Source organism: Platalea leucorodia, assembly GCF_965183815.1.
Source record: "Platalea leucorodia genome assembly, chromosome: 5".
Classification (NCBI taxonomy): domain Eukaryota; kingdom Metazoa; phylum Chordata; class Aves; order Pelecaniformes; family Threskiornithidae; genus Platalea; species Platalea leucorodia.
Window position 1 is genome coordinate 504684 of NC_138827.1, and position 17646 is coordinate 522329.

At 44.4% G+C, this 17646-nt stretch overlaps 1 protein-coding gene across 2 annotated transcripts; it reads right to left on the bottom strand.

The window, feature by feature from the left end:
* Nucleotides 1-1742: 1742 nt before the first annotated feature.
* On the bottom strand, nt 1743-15192 carry JPT2 (Jupiter microtubule associated homolog 2). Of its 2 annotated transcripts, XR_014228194.1 has the most exons (6): nt 15069-15192; nt 9219-9367; nt 8578-8720; nt 6605-6650; nt 5603-5847; nt 1743-1883 (listed from the first exon to the last, which is right to left on the bottom strand). XR_014228194.1 is itself a non-coding variant. In XM_082312123.1 (5 exons), the coding sequence occupies exons 1-5, from the start codon at nt 15110-15112 to the stop codon at nt 5663-5665; spliced, it is 567 nt and encodes a 188-aa protein (XP_082168249.1). In that variant the 5' UTR covers nt 15113-15192; the 3' UTR covers nt 5475-5662. The 2 variants fall into 2 exon arrangements, 1 of the variants encoding a protein (XP_082168249.1); XM_082312123.1 differs by lacking the exon at nt 1743-1883 and having other exon boundaries at nt 5475-5847.
* Nucleotides 15193-17646: the final 2454 nt, after the last annotated feature.

Here is a 17646-nt window from a genome sequence, read left to right on the forward strand (position 1 = left end):
TGAGCTTCGACTCTGTTGCACAAAGACCATCTTTGTGGCTTGTAGGTTGGGAGGATTCCACTAGAGCCTCTTACAGGCAAAGAGTTGTTCTTAAAAGACTGCTCAGATTAATAAAGCTTGAAACTGATACAACAACAACAAGGAGGCAGAGTATGAGCCTTCCTGCAACAGCACCTGCTCATCTCCATTAGGATTCATCAACAGCTTCCCGTTACTCCTGTTTAACTGCTTTTTTCATTAATTACTCCACTGATGACAGGAAAGCCACCCTCGCTTTGCCTGTCTTCCTGATTCTTGCTTGACACCTGCTGATGAGATGCCAGAGCTCACTTCTGAGAAACTTTTTACATAGTAATTGCATGGCGCTCTACTTTGAGCTTGTCATGAAAATGAAAGGGTGACAATCACAGAGGTCAACGTGCTGCAAGAAATGGAAAGATACAATCAGCTGATCTTGTTTAATGTTTGTAGCGCTGCACTGATCACGTATACAGGTAACCGAACCCCCCACGCTCTCCCTAGCCTCGGGCAACCCTGGAAAGGGTAAGCTCTTTTCAACAATATTCTTTGGCAGAACCTTCCTCTGTATAAGAGACAGTGGATTGCAACTCTTAAAATACAAGCTGTGAAACTTGAAAGTGGACTTCAGTTCGGGCAACTCATGCCAAGGTGGATTTTTTTTTTTTTTTTTTGCTCATCATGCTCCAGAGCATGCTCCCAGAAGCCAGAACGTTAAACCCTTTTACACAGCAGAGCCCATGTTTAGGTAAGTTTGTGGGAGGTGGCAGGGGAGGAAAAGCTGCCATCTTTATGAAGAAATTGGCACAACATTAATTCCTGGTTACTTCTGAGAGACCTCTGTGCTTCTGATTGATACACTTTGGCACAGAGCCGTTTGTGTTTTTGCCTTCAGTGGCATATAGCATACACCCAGCAGCAGCATGGGACAGGTAATTGAGAAGTCAAAGGCAGCATAGCTACGATTTAAAATATACGTTTATGTAGGAGGGAGGATGAAAGCGGCAGGGTAAGAGAGCAGAATTGGAAGCTGGCTGGAGCTAGAGAGGCTGATGGGTAAAGCAAATTACTGCATTCTTGCTGGTTTTGGCCAGCATTTTGACCTGCTTGAGGAGGAGGTCCTGTTAACAATAAAAGGAGTTGCAGCTTGAAAGAAAGGGAAAGCTAGATTCAGGAGAGGATAATCTTCATCCCAAGAAGCAAGACAAAACAATAAAAATAATAAGGGGTGCAAATTTAGCACAATAATTAAAACCTGCTCTTTCTGCTCATTGACTGTGTTTTCAGAGGGAGGAGCAAGTAGCAATTGGGCTAGCAGCCTGGACATCCAGCTTAGTCTGCCGGCTGTTTGTGGGGGTTCTGTGCATCAGTTCTTGGCCAGCAATAAGTCATTACCCAGTCTACTTCTTGCACAGCTGATAAGAAGTGATGACATAAATGGCTTATCATGTGCCAAGGTCTCTCTATAATCCTGCCCTCTGTTACCAGCAGATAGCCTGCGCTCACAGAGGTCTCCATCCTTTTGCTTTCTCTAGTTTAGCGTAGCACAGCATCCTGGCTGTGACCCTACTTTATTCCTCAAGAAAAATAAACAATGGAAAACTCCAGCCTCAACAACATTCTAAACCATCACCTTTTCCAAAGGGAAGTGATAGAGGATTTTGGCAGAGCTTCAAGCTGAAATTCACTAGGAGACACATCAGAGGGCTTGAACAAAATACTGGGTGGCCAGCTGGCTTCCAGACTATGAAGATGCAAGTTGACAGCTGAGCACGCTCCACATGTTGACAGGCAAGCAAACTGTTCTCCACCACGCGGTCACCCAGGTAGCCAAGATACTTGGATGTCCACGCATCAGTGCGATCCTATTATACGTAAGCAACTGTGAGAATTTTTCAGGGAACGTGCCACAACAGTTCCTCATTTAGTGCTTAAATAATTGTCTCCACACAACACTACTTTACATATGTTCTCTCACTAAACAAGCCCCAAGAATGTACTTTAGTATTCCAAGTCTGATTAACCTCTATAAATCCTTCAAAAACCCACAGTAATGCGACTTAGAACACTGACAGAGAGGACATTAATCTTGCTCAGTAAGAGTGCGAAGTGGGCTGTTTATCAATGGTGATGCAGTGATGTGCCAGAAGGACAGTACCAGACAGTGCTTGCTTAACAGGTCCTGCACGGAGGCCAGCAGCCTGAACGGGGGAAAACGTGCGTTGATCTGGGCAAATCAGGTTCACAGGGGATCAGGAGGGATGACATTGCAGCTGGGCTGCTCATCAGAGCAGTGTTGTACTGGACAGGCATGGTGACATATTTAGGAACTAAGCAGCAGCTATGCCTAGAATTGTACACATGACTTAGGAAAGCATGCAAGTCATCCTTTAACCACTTTCCAAGCTAAGCTTATTATACCAGATAGAATCAATCTCCTTCCAAGACTGAAACAGTAACCTAGATAATATTCTATCCTAAGTGTTTAAGCTACAAACCTTCAATTTAGGGGCAAAGCAATGAGGTAATGTACAGAGTTGCAAAGTGAACCTATATTGTAGTCTACTGGTTGGCAGCAGTTCAAAGGAAGGACAATCCTTAGTTGCTAATGTGTTACCTATCAAGGATATTCACAAGTTCCCACACCAAGCAGATCCTACCCAAAGCACTGTGCATGCTCAAGAGAAGAGTTCTGAACTATACATGGCAAAACTCTCAGTGCAAAATACAAAAGTCACTGTAGAAACAACTGCCGGCTGAGAGGCTCCGTAGGGCATCGCAATCTGTAACTTAAGGGATGAAAGCAGCATATTTAGAACGCCCTGGCTGAGGGGCCACCATGTCCACGCTCACCCAGCACTGCGATTTCTGCAGCTGTAGTTACCTCCGCGCTGTCAGCCAAGACCGTCTGGCACACGAGGAGAGTTTTATGCACTCACCCGAAGTGCAGAAGTCGGGGGGTGTAACTTCTCCACATGAAAAGCATCCTGTGCTCAAGGGGAATTACTACACTACTCTACAAATAGACTGAAATGTTCAAATATTTTAAATATTTAAGTCTATTTACAATATTGCTGAAGAGCATAAAAGCATCCCTGCGTTGTACAGGACGCCATGAAACCTCGCCCACAAAAAGGCATTGACCTGAACAGCCCACCCTTGCTACCGTCCCTTCACGCGGCCCAGGGATAAGAGGTGCTTGCCTCATGAGCAACCTTGAGCAGGACGTCACATCTCTAAAGCATACTCCCCCCTGCAGAAAGCCTGAAAAGATTTGTGCCATTTTTTCCAATTTCAGATAACAAAATTCACTAGTGTATCTACATTGAACTAGATTACCGATTGATTTATAAAAGCAGGCATCTACAGCACACAATGAAGTAACAAAATACAGAGGTTTATTGACAATTGCATGATTTATCATTTGATTTCCAATCCCCTTTTGTCCTGGAGAAATGTTCTTATCGATCTTACTTGATGAGTTGAAAACATGGTTTAGAGTCCAAAGAAAGAAATGCAAGAAAATGAACATAGTTTAACTAATTTAAGGCCTAGTTGGAAGCTGCTTTTTAAAAGACGGGCACTGTAGCCAACGCACATCAGGTACTAGAAGATGCCAAGTCTAAGCTCAGTATTACAGAGTCAATTACACCAGACCCTTCAATGCAGAAAGCAGCCGCTGGTTGATTTTTCCACATGATATCCCTCTTAAAACCCTGTCAAGTACTGGAACAAGGCATTGAAACAGATAGATGTGTCTGAGACTCAGACGGAGGCTAGACAGCACAGACTCAAGAACAGTTGCTAGGAAATACATGTTTGGAAGTAACATAAATCCATTACAGGGTTGCAGTTAGAATCACTGTCTTGTTTTCCTAGGGGGGCGAAGAACAGGAAGCTCCAAATCTATCTGAAAGGTACAAAGGCATCGAAATCCCTACTTTCCATGGCTATTTCTACCCTTAGCCCTGCCCCATATATTTCACTTTCACTATTTGAAATGGCAACTATGTCTTCATGCAGTCATCCACCACTTCTGACATCAACTGAACTGAGCAGTGTAGTAAGCACTATCATCACAGGGTGTTTTAGCACCTGGCCCAGAGATAGCCCCCTCTGAACAGTAGCAGTTCCCAGGGAACCTGGGCTAGAACAGCAGTGGATACATGCAGATAAGGCCACTTGTTCTTTGGTGTACCTGAACAACTGTTTTGATATGTCAAATTTAAAAAGTCACTATTAAATACATTGAACAATAAGCACCTAATGTTAACATTCATATATCAAAGCTCTGGATAGGATCAGAAACTCCATTCAGAGACCAAATGATGGGAGCTACCCTCCCCAACGAACGTTTGTGCAAAACATGCACATCTTCCAAACATGATTTAAGATAGCCAGCACAACCACAAGGTTTGTATTGCTAAAGTCTTTGTCTCTCCAACTAGGATAGTCTACAGCACGTCTCAAAACAACAACTGTGGTTTGGGGAGAATCCACATAGTTCTCCCAACCTTACCAACAAAAATCTGAGGCAGTCAAAGGCAAACGTAAGGCTGACCAAAGACAAGAGAATTCACTAACAGAGTCAGCACAGACAAACAAACAAAAAAATGCACTGTGGTGAAGACAGTAGAACAGTCCTGGTTTCTGCAGGGTACAAAGTAAAAACCTTTGCAGAAGCTAAGGCATTGCTATACAGGCTGGGTCAAAGCTAGCTGGCTCGACACCTCTGTATATTCTCCACGGTAATGGTACACTTTAAGTTGCTTCTGTTCAAAGAGTACCGTAAAGCTATCGTTTGCACCCACATCTTTACCAGAAAATGTGCAAGCACTCAACCAGGATACTTTAAATAAAAGTCTTCTAGAAGCACCTACATGAAACAGTATGTTGGGCCGAGATTATCACTTGTCAAGAGCTAGCTCTAGTAATCAGCAGATTACTGAAGGCATCAGAAAGGCCTGAATACTCTGGGGAGGGGAAGACCATGATATTTATTAACATATGATGGCTTATGAGCATAAAGGAAACTTTCAGCATGTTTTGTCCTTGTATCAGCAATCACGTGCTGAAAAGCAAGAAAGGAGAAAAGGAGAACCAAAGACTGAAGACACTCAAAACCACGGTAGCACTACTCGTTCCAGTGGAAGGTATTTACATTAAAGTGACTGCAAGTCAACTGACACCGTGAAGCTGCATCCATTGCCTAGAGGAAAGCACAGCCTACCCGCTGTGCTTCAGAATCTTTCAGATGTGACCTCCAGGTCCCCACCCATTCACAACGTTTTACCTGTTGACTGTATGGATCAGCCTGACCCCACAAGAGCGTCCCGAGCCACTAGCTGGCTAAGAACTTAACAGTCTGATGAACTCACCACAAAGTAGCACTGATCTTCCACAAAATTACACTAATGTCCCCCTCTGCCACCCACCCAAGCAGTCCAATACTCGCATCTTCCACAGGGCACCCTTTCCCTCCCCGGCCCCCCCCTCCCCAAATCATCAGGTTATCTTTCCTACACGCTTTAGCGTCATCCATCTGCCTAAGAATCTATCCACAAACTATAGTCTATAAACTGACCTCGCAACCACAGACAAGAGTTTCTGTGCAGACTCCGTTAGTGAAAGCGAACGGATGACCCTAATAGAACGCAATGCTGGACTTCCCCCCCGGCGGATTGAGAACTTTGTTGTGTGAGCGTGGCCTTGGCCCTAATCGGGGCTCGTGATTGTCTATCTTGGGTTCTGGCTCCTTGCATCGCTCCTCTTTGCCCAGATCCTTTTTCTCACCTCCATCTTCCAGCTGTGGTTTGATATTTTCTGTAGCTGAATAAAAAGAAAAGGGATTAGATCAACTTGCTATTCTGTAGTGCACAAAGCGCCTCATCTTCTGTAGGCTGCATTATTTCCCATGTCTCCCATCCATAGCACACTAAGGTTTCTCTGTATCTGTTCATTTTTCCTGAAGGAAACAGGTGCTGAGGAAGAATTTCACTTTTTGCAACAATTCCTCTCTTCCTTCAGCAATCTTTCTAACAAAGATCTGTATGCTAAGCAATATACCTTCCGAATTATTTTGGCGGTTTCAGGCAATTAAGAGATGCAACATACCAATGAATCCTTTCACACTGAGCTGGAAGGCAGCATTCCCATCATTCTTTAAAAATAACTAGTTGAGCAACAATGCGTGTTGTCAGTCAGCTATTTGTTACTTACAACTACAGAAGGCCAAGATTATACGCTTGAAGGAGATGGCAAGGGAGAAAGAAGCAATCTGATAGGATGCTTTGCTATATATACAGATTCCATATACATCTATATGTACACACATGGTATCAAGCAAAGTATACACACACACACAGAGTATAAAGACTTACGCCTGTGGAGTTCTCCTCAATAAGAGGAAGAGAACCATTTCCCTGAAGTCAAGTCATTAAATTTCTAACTAACAGAAGGAAAACTTCTCAGTTATATTATCCTAAACACTAGCCTTAGTCTTATATTTTTAAGAGGAAGCATAAGAAGCCATTCCTCAGAGCTTATCTTCTCAAAGAGAACAGAGAAAGGAATTTCTCTTGCTGACCTTCTAGCTTCTTTGGTGTTTCATCTTCTTTCAAGACAATGTGATCCTGCAAAAAAACCAAAAAACTATCTTAGTATATTATTGTTCTCAAACAGTAATTCTGTCACAAAATCTTTCAGAAAGTTTTGCTTTGTTTCTGACGTAAGTTTACATGTTTATCATGGTAAAACCCAACAGCTGCAGACACTGTGTGCAGCCCTGCATCCCCTCCACCGCTACATAATCCCAAGAGCGGTGGTAGAAGGTAGCTCTTATGTCAAGGTGCACACCCCAGACAATTCACTGAGACACAGATGAAGATGCTACACTAGTTCATTAGAGCTTAAAACTTTGTCTATGATAAACAGTTCAGTCCAAAGGTCTGGAATTACCATTCTTGTCAAGCACCCACTGCCGCCCAGAAGCTGGTGTTCACAACTAGAACACAAGCAGCCCTTGAGCACCCTATTTATACTCAGCAATTACTGCCTTCTGCGAGTATCCATAGTGACCCAGTCAGGTAATTAACGAAGCCTTTTAAGACCATTTCCCCAACAATCCAAAACTGACTGTCAGAAATACACAGCAATACTTCAGAAAAGCTTGCATGTTTTCCCACCCATGAAATTCAACTTGCAGTAATTTTTGCAAATATGCTATCTCCTTTCCGTCCCAGTAATTCCCACAATTCCAATGCTCTAATTGAAGACACAGGAATTTCCAAAGCGTTGTCCTCCATTTAGTCGGGAATTCACAGAAATTAATGTATTACGTTTTTAACAGCACAACTAAAAAGACTCAGAGACCAGCCTGATAAAGGGGTACAGAGGAACAAAACAAAGCCCTTTCCTACATCAACAGCACTGCTCCTGACAAAACCTAGCTCCCAGTCTTTTTTTCTCTCCTCCTTTCTAATGACCCGAATCCCCCAAAATACACTCCAGAGTCTGCATAAAAAGCTAGGCAAAAGTACACTACCAGCACCTTCAAATTTAAGGGGAAAAAAGGAGAAAAAAAAAAAAGTTAAATTGGACTGATCTTTTATTCCTAAGGTACCAGGAAAAATGAGACCGATACTACCCTTTCAGCACAAAACCAGCAAGCTGTGTTTCATGAGATGTTAAGTTCCCATGCTATCCGACATGTCAAAAACATTCCCAGCATAGTAGCTACTCACTTAATAGTATCTACCCAGAGTAAAGCAGCAGGTTGTAAATCCAAATATAGGGCATTTAAATACAGAAATAAAGTAATTGGCAACATATTCTCCTTTTTTCCAAAACCAGATTTGGTCATAACTACAAGCCTCTCCAACCGTTACACATCCCAGCTTTAAGATCAAAAAATAACAACTGATACAGCAACACACTTTTGCCTGACATCACAAAATCAAGTGCACGCTGGACCTAACACTCAAAGCTGATCTCAAGTTAGCTTTTTCACTGTTGATCACCTAAGCTTAATCTCTTGCTAAAGTGCTTTCATGCTGAATGTAGATACATGTATTTAAGAGAGGCGAAGGGCACAGCCAGGCCATATGAAGATCTATGACTGTAGCTCACTGGCATTCACCGACTTTCCAGAATTGGTATCAAGATCACCTCTGCCAAATCGCAGAATAAAGAAAAAGATCTTCTCCCTATCTAGCTTAAACGCCTCTTGGCTGTGTGCCAAGATCTCCAGCTGTACCTCACTTACAAGGAAGACCAAAGGCTTCAGAAGCATTTCTTGTCTTTTCTTTTTTTTTGAACACACATCCGCAGTCTAATTAATAGTTTTACTGCAAACTACAGAGCATGCTGAGATCTGACGTACCAAAGATAAGAAGCTATCAAAAAGAGACTTTGGGAATAACTGTCTAATTTGAAGTTACCCTATGCATAATTCTGGTCTGTCATCTTAAAAAGAATACAGGCACTGCATTGTGACAAGACTGTAAGACGACTCACTGAGCTGCTAGCTTCTTGGTTTGACAGCAAAAGAAGTACAAATACCTTAGGCTTGTTTGGGTGTGCTCGCACAACGCTGGTAGATACAGGAGACCCAAAGATATCGCTTGTCTTCCCACCAGGTGGATTGATGCGTGGACGAGGCTGAGCAGAACTAGAATCCTCAAAAATACCACTTTCTTTTCCCCCTGCAAGGCAGTTGTTAGATTTTTTTTTTTTTTCTAGATGACTTGGTTTTACCACAGTATATTAAAAAATAAAAAAAGATATAATAATTCAAAGACTTCTAGAACCCTACTGCCTAGAGACCTTTGCTTGCCTGAAGATACTAGTTGAAATCCTTTGTTACAAGAATTCACTAGAGGATCTCAGATTCACAGCTGTACTCACTGCAGCTAACCGATCACACAGCTCTAGAACAGCAGCAGTTTCCTTTCATCATTTCCTAGACCTCAACTTGGAAAGAATTAGACTTGGATGATGGGCTAAAAAAATACGTGAACATGTAGGTCATTGAAATATTCATATATTCAGAAGTCTGAATAGATTTATTGTTCAAGCCCACTCAATTTGTAAAAATGCAATATAAAAAGACAGACAGATCAGCGTTCCGCTTTAGGAATATGAAACCAGTTCTGCACTGCAATTCAGAGCCGAACCATGCTGAAGGAAGTCGCTGCTCTTACCTGGAGGGTTTGTTCTTTTTGGAATGTTTTGAGGTTCTTCTGATGCTCCAAAGATATTGGATGCCATCCGGTGTGGCCTGCTTGAAGAAGAAACTTCTTCTGCACTCCCAAAGAGATTACTAGAACCTCCTCCAGGGGGCTTCAGTACCCTACATTGAAGAATGAAAGAAGCAAGAGACAAGTTTGTTTGAAATTTACATCATTCAACATATTTGATGTCCCCCCCCTTGCATGCTATGAATAACTATTCTGATTTGAACTTACTTCACGTAATTCTGCTATGTCCATGAAGTATCTACTTTTCAAGAGCTGTTCTAACAAAATATTCTCAAATTTAGCACAAGTGTTGCCAGCCTCCTAGTCAGTCAACTTGATCATTACGCTACCTACGATTACTTGGAATGGTCATTAACATGGCTATGCTATCTGTGGTGTTCCAGAAGCAAGAGGAAATTAAGAGAAGACATATGACTCTGGTTAGTATTTTAAAAACAACCATTACAGAATGAGACTTTCTGCTAAACTACACACACCAGCTGTGTGTGTTGGTTCTGCTCAGATATAATATTACCTGTGCAGTGGACAAGACGGTTGTCCCGTCTACAGGACACAACCAACTGTGTGTGCAACTATCACCATCTGTGATACAAATGAAACCGATCGACTTTCAAATAAAAGCGGACATTTCATAACTACTAAAAAATTTGCCAGTTTCAACCATCAGTTATCATCTTAGCTGCTGTAGAGTTTAGAATGGAAAGGCAGAATGCCAAGAAGCCACATTTTTAGTGGTCAAGATGCAAATCCGTTACAACCAAAGCTCTGCACCAGAGGTATATCAAACGGATCCTCATAAAAATTGGAGGTTCCAATACAAATAGACTGACTTCTTGAAAACCTACCAAAAGTCATGACTGTCCTTGAGTAGTAAGTCCACAGTTAATACCTACGCCTTGCTCAACAGACTTCAGGTCCTGTCCCGAAAAGGAACTGAACCACTACATGGGAGTAGAATCAGTGGAATTAATTGGAAAATTAACAGAAAAAGCATGGGAAAGCAATGAATACCTAGGTATCAAAAATAATCTTTACAGTTATATCTACTTGACCAATTACCCACAATCTTAGCAGCTGAGCAAAAGCAGTAGGTGAATTATACCTCTTCTAATCTGAATACTTGATATGGGACCTAAACTAACCTTTACTTTTATACGAGTAAAGGTTACAATTTGCAAGATCTTTATCCCACTCTACCTGAAGAGAATTCAAACATCAGTGAATTGATACAACACATCCCCTCCATAGATCTGTGACAGAAGCAAGCCGTTTCAGCTTGGATATCTGCCAGGCATAAGAAGAGGTTCCTCTTGGAGCCAAGATCTACTCCAATTTAACCCTAAGATTTAATTTCACAAAAGCAGAGATATTTGGCTGCCCTCTCAGAAAATGAGCTTTGTCAGCATTTCAGATCTCAGGATGCAGAAAGCAGTTCTGTTCTCTTTGGGAAGAAGGAGAAAAGAGTTCCTCTTTTAGTCTGGGAGTAGTTTACATAGTCAGAACCAGCCTCAGAGAGACTGTCTTTACTGGCCAGTTTCAATATTTTAATCCTTAGTACAACTGTGGATTTAATGAACCCCTTTAGCTTGAGGGAGTAACTAGAATTTCAGCAGACAGGACAACTGTCTTGTTCACTGCACAGCTAAGATCATATCTGAGCAGAAGGTTTATTTACTTCTTAATTTTAGTGTCCAACAGACTACAGATCCAACTATGCTATAGGCTTTCCACGTGTCTTAGAAGATCTAAAACTGCTATTAAAACAGACATTGTATAGGCAAATTATGCATTTCCATCACTCTCAATGGTCCAGAAACCATGAGGCAGTTTAAGCATTTAAACTTGGGAGATGGAAGGAACAGGGAACAATCAAAAAAACCCAAAACAAAACAAACCTAGAGGAGTTGGGGAAGGGGCTCCTGTTAAAAAAGTAGGTCTGCTAGTATCCCTCATATAATTTAAATGACTTCTGACTTTACCTATTCTTTTCAGCTATTTTTTTTTTTAACTCATCTAGTCTTTCTTGAGTTCTAAGTATACTAATCTAAGTGTACTATCAAAGAGATTGAAAGGAAGAGAAACATCGTTTATACAGATGGAGTTTCTTACATTATAGATTCACTCCATTTACCATGCTGTTTTCTTAACACATGCCTACAAGCGTAGGAGGGAATAACAAAATAACTACATTCGGATTTTTTTTGATTTAAGAAAAACAACTAGTCCTAAGAGTCAAATTACTTCTCATTCCTGCAGCTGGATTTAAGATCCATTGCAGGAGAAAAAAAACAAAAAAAAACCCAAACCAACCACAACCCATTTTTAAGATTAAAGGTCTTGATTATTCAGTTAACAAACTTAATTAATCATCAAAAGAAATCCAACACTGATTGATCTTATATTGTCCTCCCATTTTCAGCTCAGTATAGATACTAAGTAAATCCTACTGTTGCAATGAGTAAGTCAGAGGCTGAGGTGCTTAGGAGGCACTTCGAAATCAGCATAATCGGTGTCCTTTTCTGCCAGCATCGCCCAAAAGAATGTCTTGGCTCTACATACACAAGTGGATTTGCCTCTTCAATTTCAGAAACTTGTCATTGCTAGGAACTTTCCAAATAGTCCATAAACTTTCAAGTGACTGCGACACCAGGTCCATAAAATTCTAACTAATGCAAAGGCAGATATCCAAGTCAGTCACAGGGATTACCAAAAATAATATTGAAGTACAGTAACAAGGTCTTCCAGCTTATGATAGCAAAGAGGGTTTTGCACTCCTTCACTTCAGGCAAAAACTGGGGAGAATACAAAGCTATTTTCCTGCCGTGTAGCCTCTACAGCATTGCTGACCTCCTTGTACTCCCATGCCACTCAGTTCTAGATCAGAGAGAGATGCGCGGGTCTCCCACACCAAATAAGAAAATAAGATTTAGCCTGTGAATCCTACCAAAGGAAAACAGCTTGCTAAACTCGATAAGCCAGTGTGAGCCGCTTCAACATAGTACAAGGAAATTCAACATACACTTTATAGTAATTTTAGTTTATAGTTTATAGTCACTTTAATTTATATTGGTATTATGCCAGTTTACACAGAGATATTTTTATGTCTTGTAGCCAGGTAAGTTAAATCTTCTTTCTTCCTTTGGGAGGAGAGGGGCAAAGGGAAGGTGGTGTTTTATTCTTTTAAACAGTAATGAAAAAAAAACCCCTTTGTTTTCTATGCAATCTAAATCTGCCTCTTCTCCCTCTCCCCTCCAGTAGACTAGAAGTCTGTCAATTCATCTAGAACAGCTAAATTAAGAACCCTGCCCTGTAAGTTTAAAAGCCTCTACTAATTGCTTTGTTCTCTTCTGGCAGGCTTGAAGAATTTTAATTAGTTCTTGTGGTCTTTTTCTCCTACATTCTAACACACTTGAATTTGAATGCCCTTTCCTCATTATACCTTTCAGTCGACCTATGGAAGAAGTGCCAAGACTTATCCATTACTTCAAGACACTGGCTATATAATTTTTTTTTTGAATTCTGCCTGAAAGTTAAACACTGAAGTCCTACCAGCTTTCAGACAGTTCTACTAGAGCAGGTAAAATAGGAGAGCTGCATTATACTAAGAGACCATCACTAAGGTAACTGGTGCTAAGGTTTGGAACACCAGGCTCTAAAGCAAAGACCAGAAAGCTGCTGGGGGCACTCCTGCTGTTGGAGCAATACAAACTCACGGCTCATTAAGTAGCTCACTCATAAACAAGCGGCAAGCTTTGGTAAGTCAGTGATGCTCTTGATCTGAAAGCTCTACAATATTCTGCAATAATACCGATGGGGAGGAGGGGAACACGCGTATCGCATTTCCAGGATGGCTACATTTAACATTTTCAGCTTTATACAGTAGCTGTGAAGCTGCTCATATACTAGATGAATTGAGGATACATAAAAGCGATGCATCTTTATAGTGTGCACCAAGAACGGAATGATACAATTCTGTCCTGCTTTGCTTTCAGAGCAATAGCAACTCTTAGACATGCAATTCCTCATTTTATTTTGGAAAAGCAAAAATTCCTTAAAAACACAAAGCGTCATTATTAAAGTTTAATAAAATAAAGCTAGGCAGTTAATTTGATTCAACAAACTAGTTGTTCGTTATACCACTGTACACATTAACTGGCTCACTAGAGATACATCTCACTGGACAATTATCTAAGTGGAAGCTTTAATTTAAAATATTTTTGGCACAAGTTATTTCTAACTAATACCCCTGCATTACGAAGTTCTCAAAATGCAAAGCATTTGTTTATAATTTCCTCATTTCACATTAGGAAGAATTATTTTTTCCCACTTCCGCAGCTGTTGGTGGTTGCTGCAGGGATTTTGAATTAGGCTCAGTTTTAATTAGAGAATCTTCTACACATCAAGAACCACAAAAGGACTTTCATTATCACTAAATAAAGTTTTGTTTAGGGAATCAATGGAAAAAGTGTCCTTAAAGCAAGTACTTTTTGCTTTTGATGGCACAGGCCGTATGTCAACAGTCACCATCTCAGAGACCACTCTACAAAATCCAATAACATAACGTATTGCAGTGCTGCAGCGTGCACGCTTGCTATGCCGGGTCTGTTTATATAGTTGTGTGTATTGCTATAGTTCCTTCTCGGGCACGATGAAAACACTGTCAGGATGCCAGAGAACAAGCTCTAACAAGACCACCTTTGCTTGCCACTAACTAAAAAGTTATGATGGTCTGCCTTCCAGATTCTATGCAGTAACCCGATTTATGAGTTAAACATGGTTTCAAAATTACCATGAGAACAGAATCTTCTCAGAGACTATATTAAGGACAGAGCATCCTCAGAAGTCTTTTAAAACCAGGTCACAGCTTAGAGCAACTGGAATAAAAGGCAAACTTGAAGCACCCTTACACAGTTTCAAAACACTTCCTTCCTTCCCCTCCGAGCACATGATTACCTCGCAGATGGATTAATCACTCCAGCTCCAAGTTGTTAGGGTACAGGCCCTCGTCCAAGTACAACAATATACTTCAGCTTCGCAAGGCGAAAACAAGATAGCATCTGCTTACGCGGGCGTTTGTGTCGGATCCTCTCAAAGCTTCACAGCGCGTCACCGGGCCCCCCTCCCTCCCTGGGAGGGGCGGACACGGGGCAAGGAGGGCCTCCGCAGCGCCAGGCCCCTTCCCGCACGGGAACCCCCTCCGGCCCCGGCCCCGCTCCAGCCCGTATCGCCAGCAGGAGCTCAGCCCCGCTCCCGGCGGGCCGGGGCCAGGCGCCGAGCGCTGCAGCCCCGCGGGGACGGGACCGGGACCGGGACCGGCCCCGCCCGCCCTCGCTCCGCGCAGCCCCGAGCCCACGGCGGCGTCCCGCTCCCCGCGCCGCCCGCTCCCGGGGCGCGGGAGAGGCAAACGGAGGCACGGCAAGGTCACCGGGCAGGCGGCGAGCGCCGCCGCCCCGCGCCGGCCTCCTGCCGCAGCGGCTACCGGAGGGACGGGGGGCGGCGATCCCGCCCAGCGCGGCCCAGAAGGCCCCTCAGCAGGGACCCACCGCCCCCAGCCGGAGCCCCCCGCCTGCCTCCCTCCCCTCGGCGCCGCGCCTCAGCCGGAGCGCGCCCTCCCCCGCGGCCCCGGCCCTCAGCCGGAGCCCCCGCCCCGAGCGCCGCGCCTCAGCCGGAGCCTTGCACCTCTCCCGCCTCCCTCAGCCCGAACAAAGCCCCGCCGCGGGCCCCACGCCGCCGCACGGCTCTTCCCGTTTCTCCCTTCACCCCCGCACCGCCAATGCCCCCCCGCTGCGCCACCTGGAGCTGGGCTTGGCCGAGTCGGCCTCGGGGCCCTGGAACATGGTGGCGGACGACGGGGCTGCACGCCGCGGCCCGGCGCACGGCGCTCCTCCTCGGCCGCCTGGACAGCAGGTAGCGCCGGCGGGCCCGCCCTGCCCTACCGTTGGTTGACCCACCTGCCCGTCACGTCGAGCAGCCAATTGAACGCAGCCCGCTCTCTCGATATCCCGCCTGTCCGTTGAGCCTCGCAGAGGGAGGGAAGCTTGAAGAGCGCCCGCGTCGTGATTCATCCTGGCCGCCTCCCATTGGTAAGACCGCGCGTCCGTCAGAGGGAACGGCAGAGCCATTGGCTGAGAGGCGGAGCGGGGCGAGCCGCGGCAGGGCGTTTAAAGGGCTAGGGAGGAGGGCCGCCCCCTGGCGGCAAGCGGCGGGCACAGGGGCGCGGTGCCCGCAGCGGGCCTGGGCGCCTTCTCCCTGAGGGGGCGCGGCGCGGCAGCCGCCCCGCCGCAGCCGCGGCCGAGGGCGGGCTGCGGAGCGTGTGGTCCCGTCCCCACGGACGAGCCCGGCCGGCCCTGCCTCTCGGGCGACAAAGGCCGGTTTTTGTCCGCTGGGGGTGGTGCCCCTGTGGTAAACGGCTGCGGCAGCCCCGAGAGGGGTCGGCTGCGGTCCGCGCTTCAGCCGTGCAGCCAGGTCCCGGCGGCCTTATAGGGGCATTTCACCCAAAAACGTCAATGTAAAGCAAAAATCAGGAGGAATAATCTCCCAGACGACTTTATAACCTGGCGACTGCAGCATCGCGTCTGTTGGGAACCTCTGAAGCTTCACCTGGCGCTCGCAGGGCAGAGGCCTGCGCCTCCCTCTCGCGCAGCGCAGCAGGCGGGAGGCCGCGTGCACACGCGGTTATGGACCCCGGCGTGTAACCTGATCGATAACGGTCCGTCTGCTTCCCTTCACCTCTTCCCCTCTCCAGGAAACGGTGTCCATAAATTCCTCACAGCTCTGCGGCTGCAGCGGAAGCTGCGTTGGGCAACGGCCGCGTGGAAGCCATCGGTTTCCTGGAGAATCTGGGCTCAGAGGAGCTGGTACGGTCACACTCAAGGAGCCAACACTTGCAGGAGCTGGTACAGTCACACTCAAAGAACCAGCACTTGCATGGCCTTTTTAACCAAACGTTACACGTTAACGTTTTCAGCTGAAGATTTTATTTAATGGCTCCACAGCTTCCCATATGCCGAGAAGTAAATTTAGAGGCAGCCCTATTGCTGCTTTTGTCTTGAAGGATTAAAAAAACCCCAAACAACCAAGCAAAAAAACAACACACCAAAAATAGGTACTCTGACTGCAACATCTTGCTTTGCTAATCATTCTTTACTTCCGACTCATTCCTTCTGTTTTTACAGTGTTAAGTTTTGGTCATTAAGGGAAAAATCAGATATCTATGAGAAAAGAAAGTGGTAGGATTCAGTACCAGCTTTGACATAAGGTGGAAAAGAATTGAAGGTCTCTTAGCTGTGAGCCTTTGTCACAGCATGGCAAAGGTAAGAAGCTGCACAGAAAGAGATGAAACTTAGTCACATAGTCCAGTCTTCTCGGTACACAAGTGGCAGAGATGAGTCCTTACTCTTTGGATGGAAAGGAAGCATCAAGGAATATTACTAATAAGGTTTTTGTTGAGCTTTTTAAAGTGTTCTCCATTTCTTACCTAGTTTAAGAACACTCTTGCACTTTCTCAATGCATAATTATACTAAAGCTGCCGTTGTATATTGCAGAAACCAAAATCCTAAATGCGTACAAAAAGGAATTAGTGAAGTTAATGACACAGATCACAGGATAATTCAGCTTGAAAGGAACCTCAGGTCTAGAGCCTAACCTCCTGCTCAAAGCATGGTGAGCTACATCAGACCAGCTTCCTCTGGGCTTTATTCAGTTTTGTTTGGGAAAGCTCCGAGGACAGACACTGCACAACCTGTTCCCTTGCCTGACTGTCCTCAGGGTGAAAGAGGTTTCCTGGTAGTGGCTATATAAAACATGATGGCGTGAATACAACCTCTGCATCTAAGTTCCTGCTTATCTGAAGCCATGAAGGAAAAAAAATAAAAACCAAGATATACAATACCCTTTTTATTGTACCCTTTTGCTTGGTGTTTCTTTTTTGTGGTTTGCTTTTTTTTTTTCCTTTCTTCCCCTTGTTACTGGTGACCATGGACAAAGACAGGACATTGAGGACAGACAGCCCTCTGGTTTGACCCATTTCTGACACTCACACTTAGCGGCACTACTGGGAATGGAAGCTGTAAAGCAAAAAAAACCCAACCCAACCAAAACCTCTCACCATGGTGAAAATAATGAAAATTCTGGGATGGGAGACACCAGTGGAAGTTGTACCACTGATTTCACTGAAACCAGAATTTCACCTTGGAAGGCTTGGCCTTACAGACAAGTTTTTAGCCCCCGCCCCCAGGGGCCATTATTATGTAAATAAAGGTTAAATGGGAAAATCTGATAGGGCATGAACAGCAAGTAACACACTGGACGTAAGTTAGACCAAGTATTAGTATGTATTTATGCACAAGAATAAAAACAGCTTTACAAGTT

What these genes read in the sequence shown, in the direction of transcription:
- JPT2 (XM_082312123.1), bottom strand. Translation starts at nt 15,112, where the DNA reads ATGTTCCAGGGCCCCGAGGCCGACTCGGCCAAGCCCAGCTCCAG. An exon ending in TCGGCCAAGCCCAGCTCCAG is followed by an intron (nt 9,368 to 15,068) that starts GTGGCGCAGCGG and finishes TCTTCAATGTAG; the next exon opens with GGTACTGAAGCCCCCTGGAG. An exon ending in AACACCAAAGAAGCTAGAAG is followed by an intron (nt 5,848 to 6,604) that starts GTCAGCAAGAGA and finishes CTTTTTATTCAG; the next exon opens with CTACAGAAAATATCAAACCA.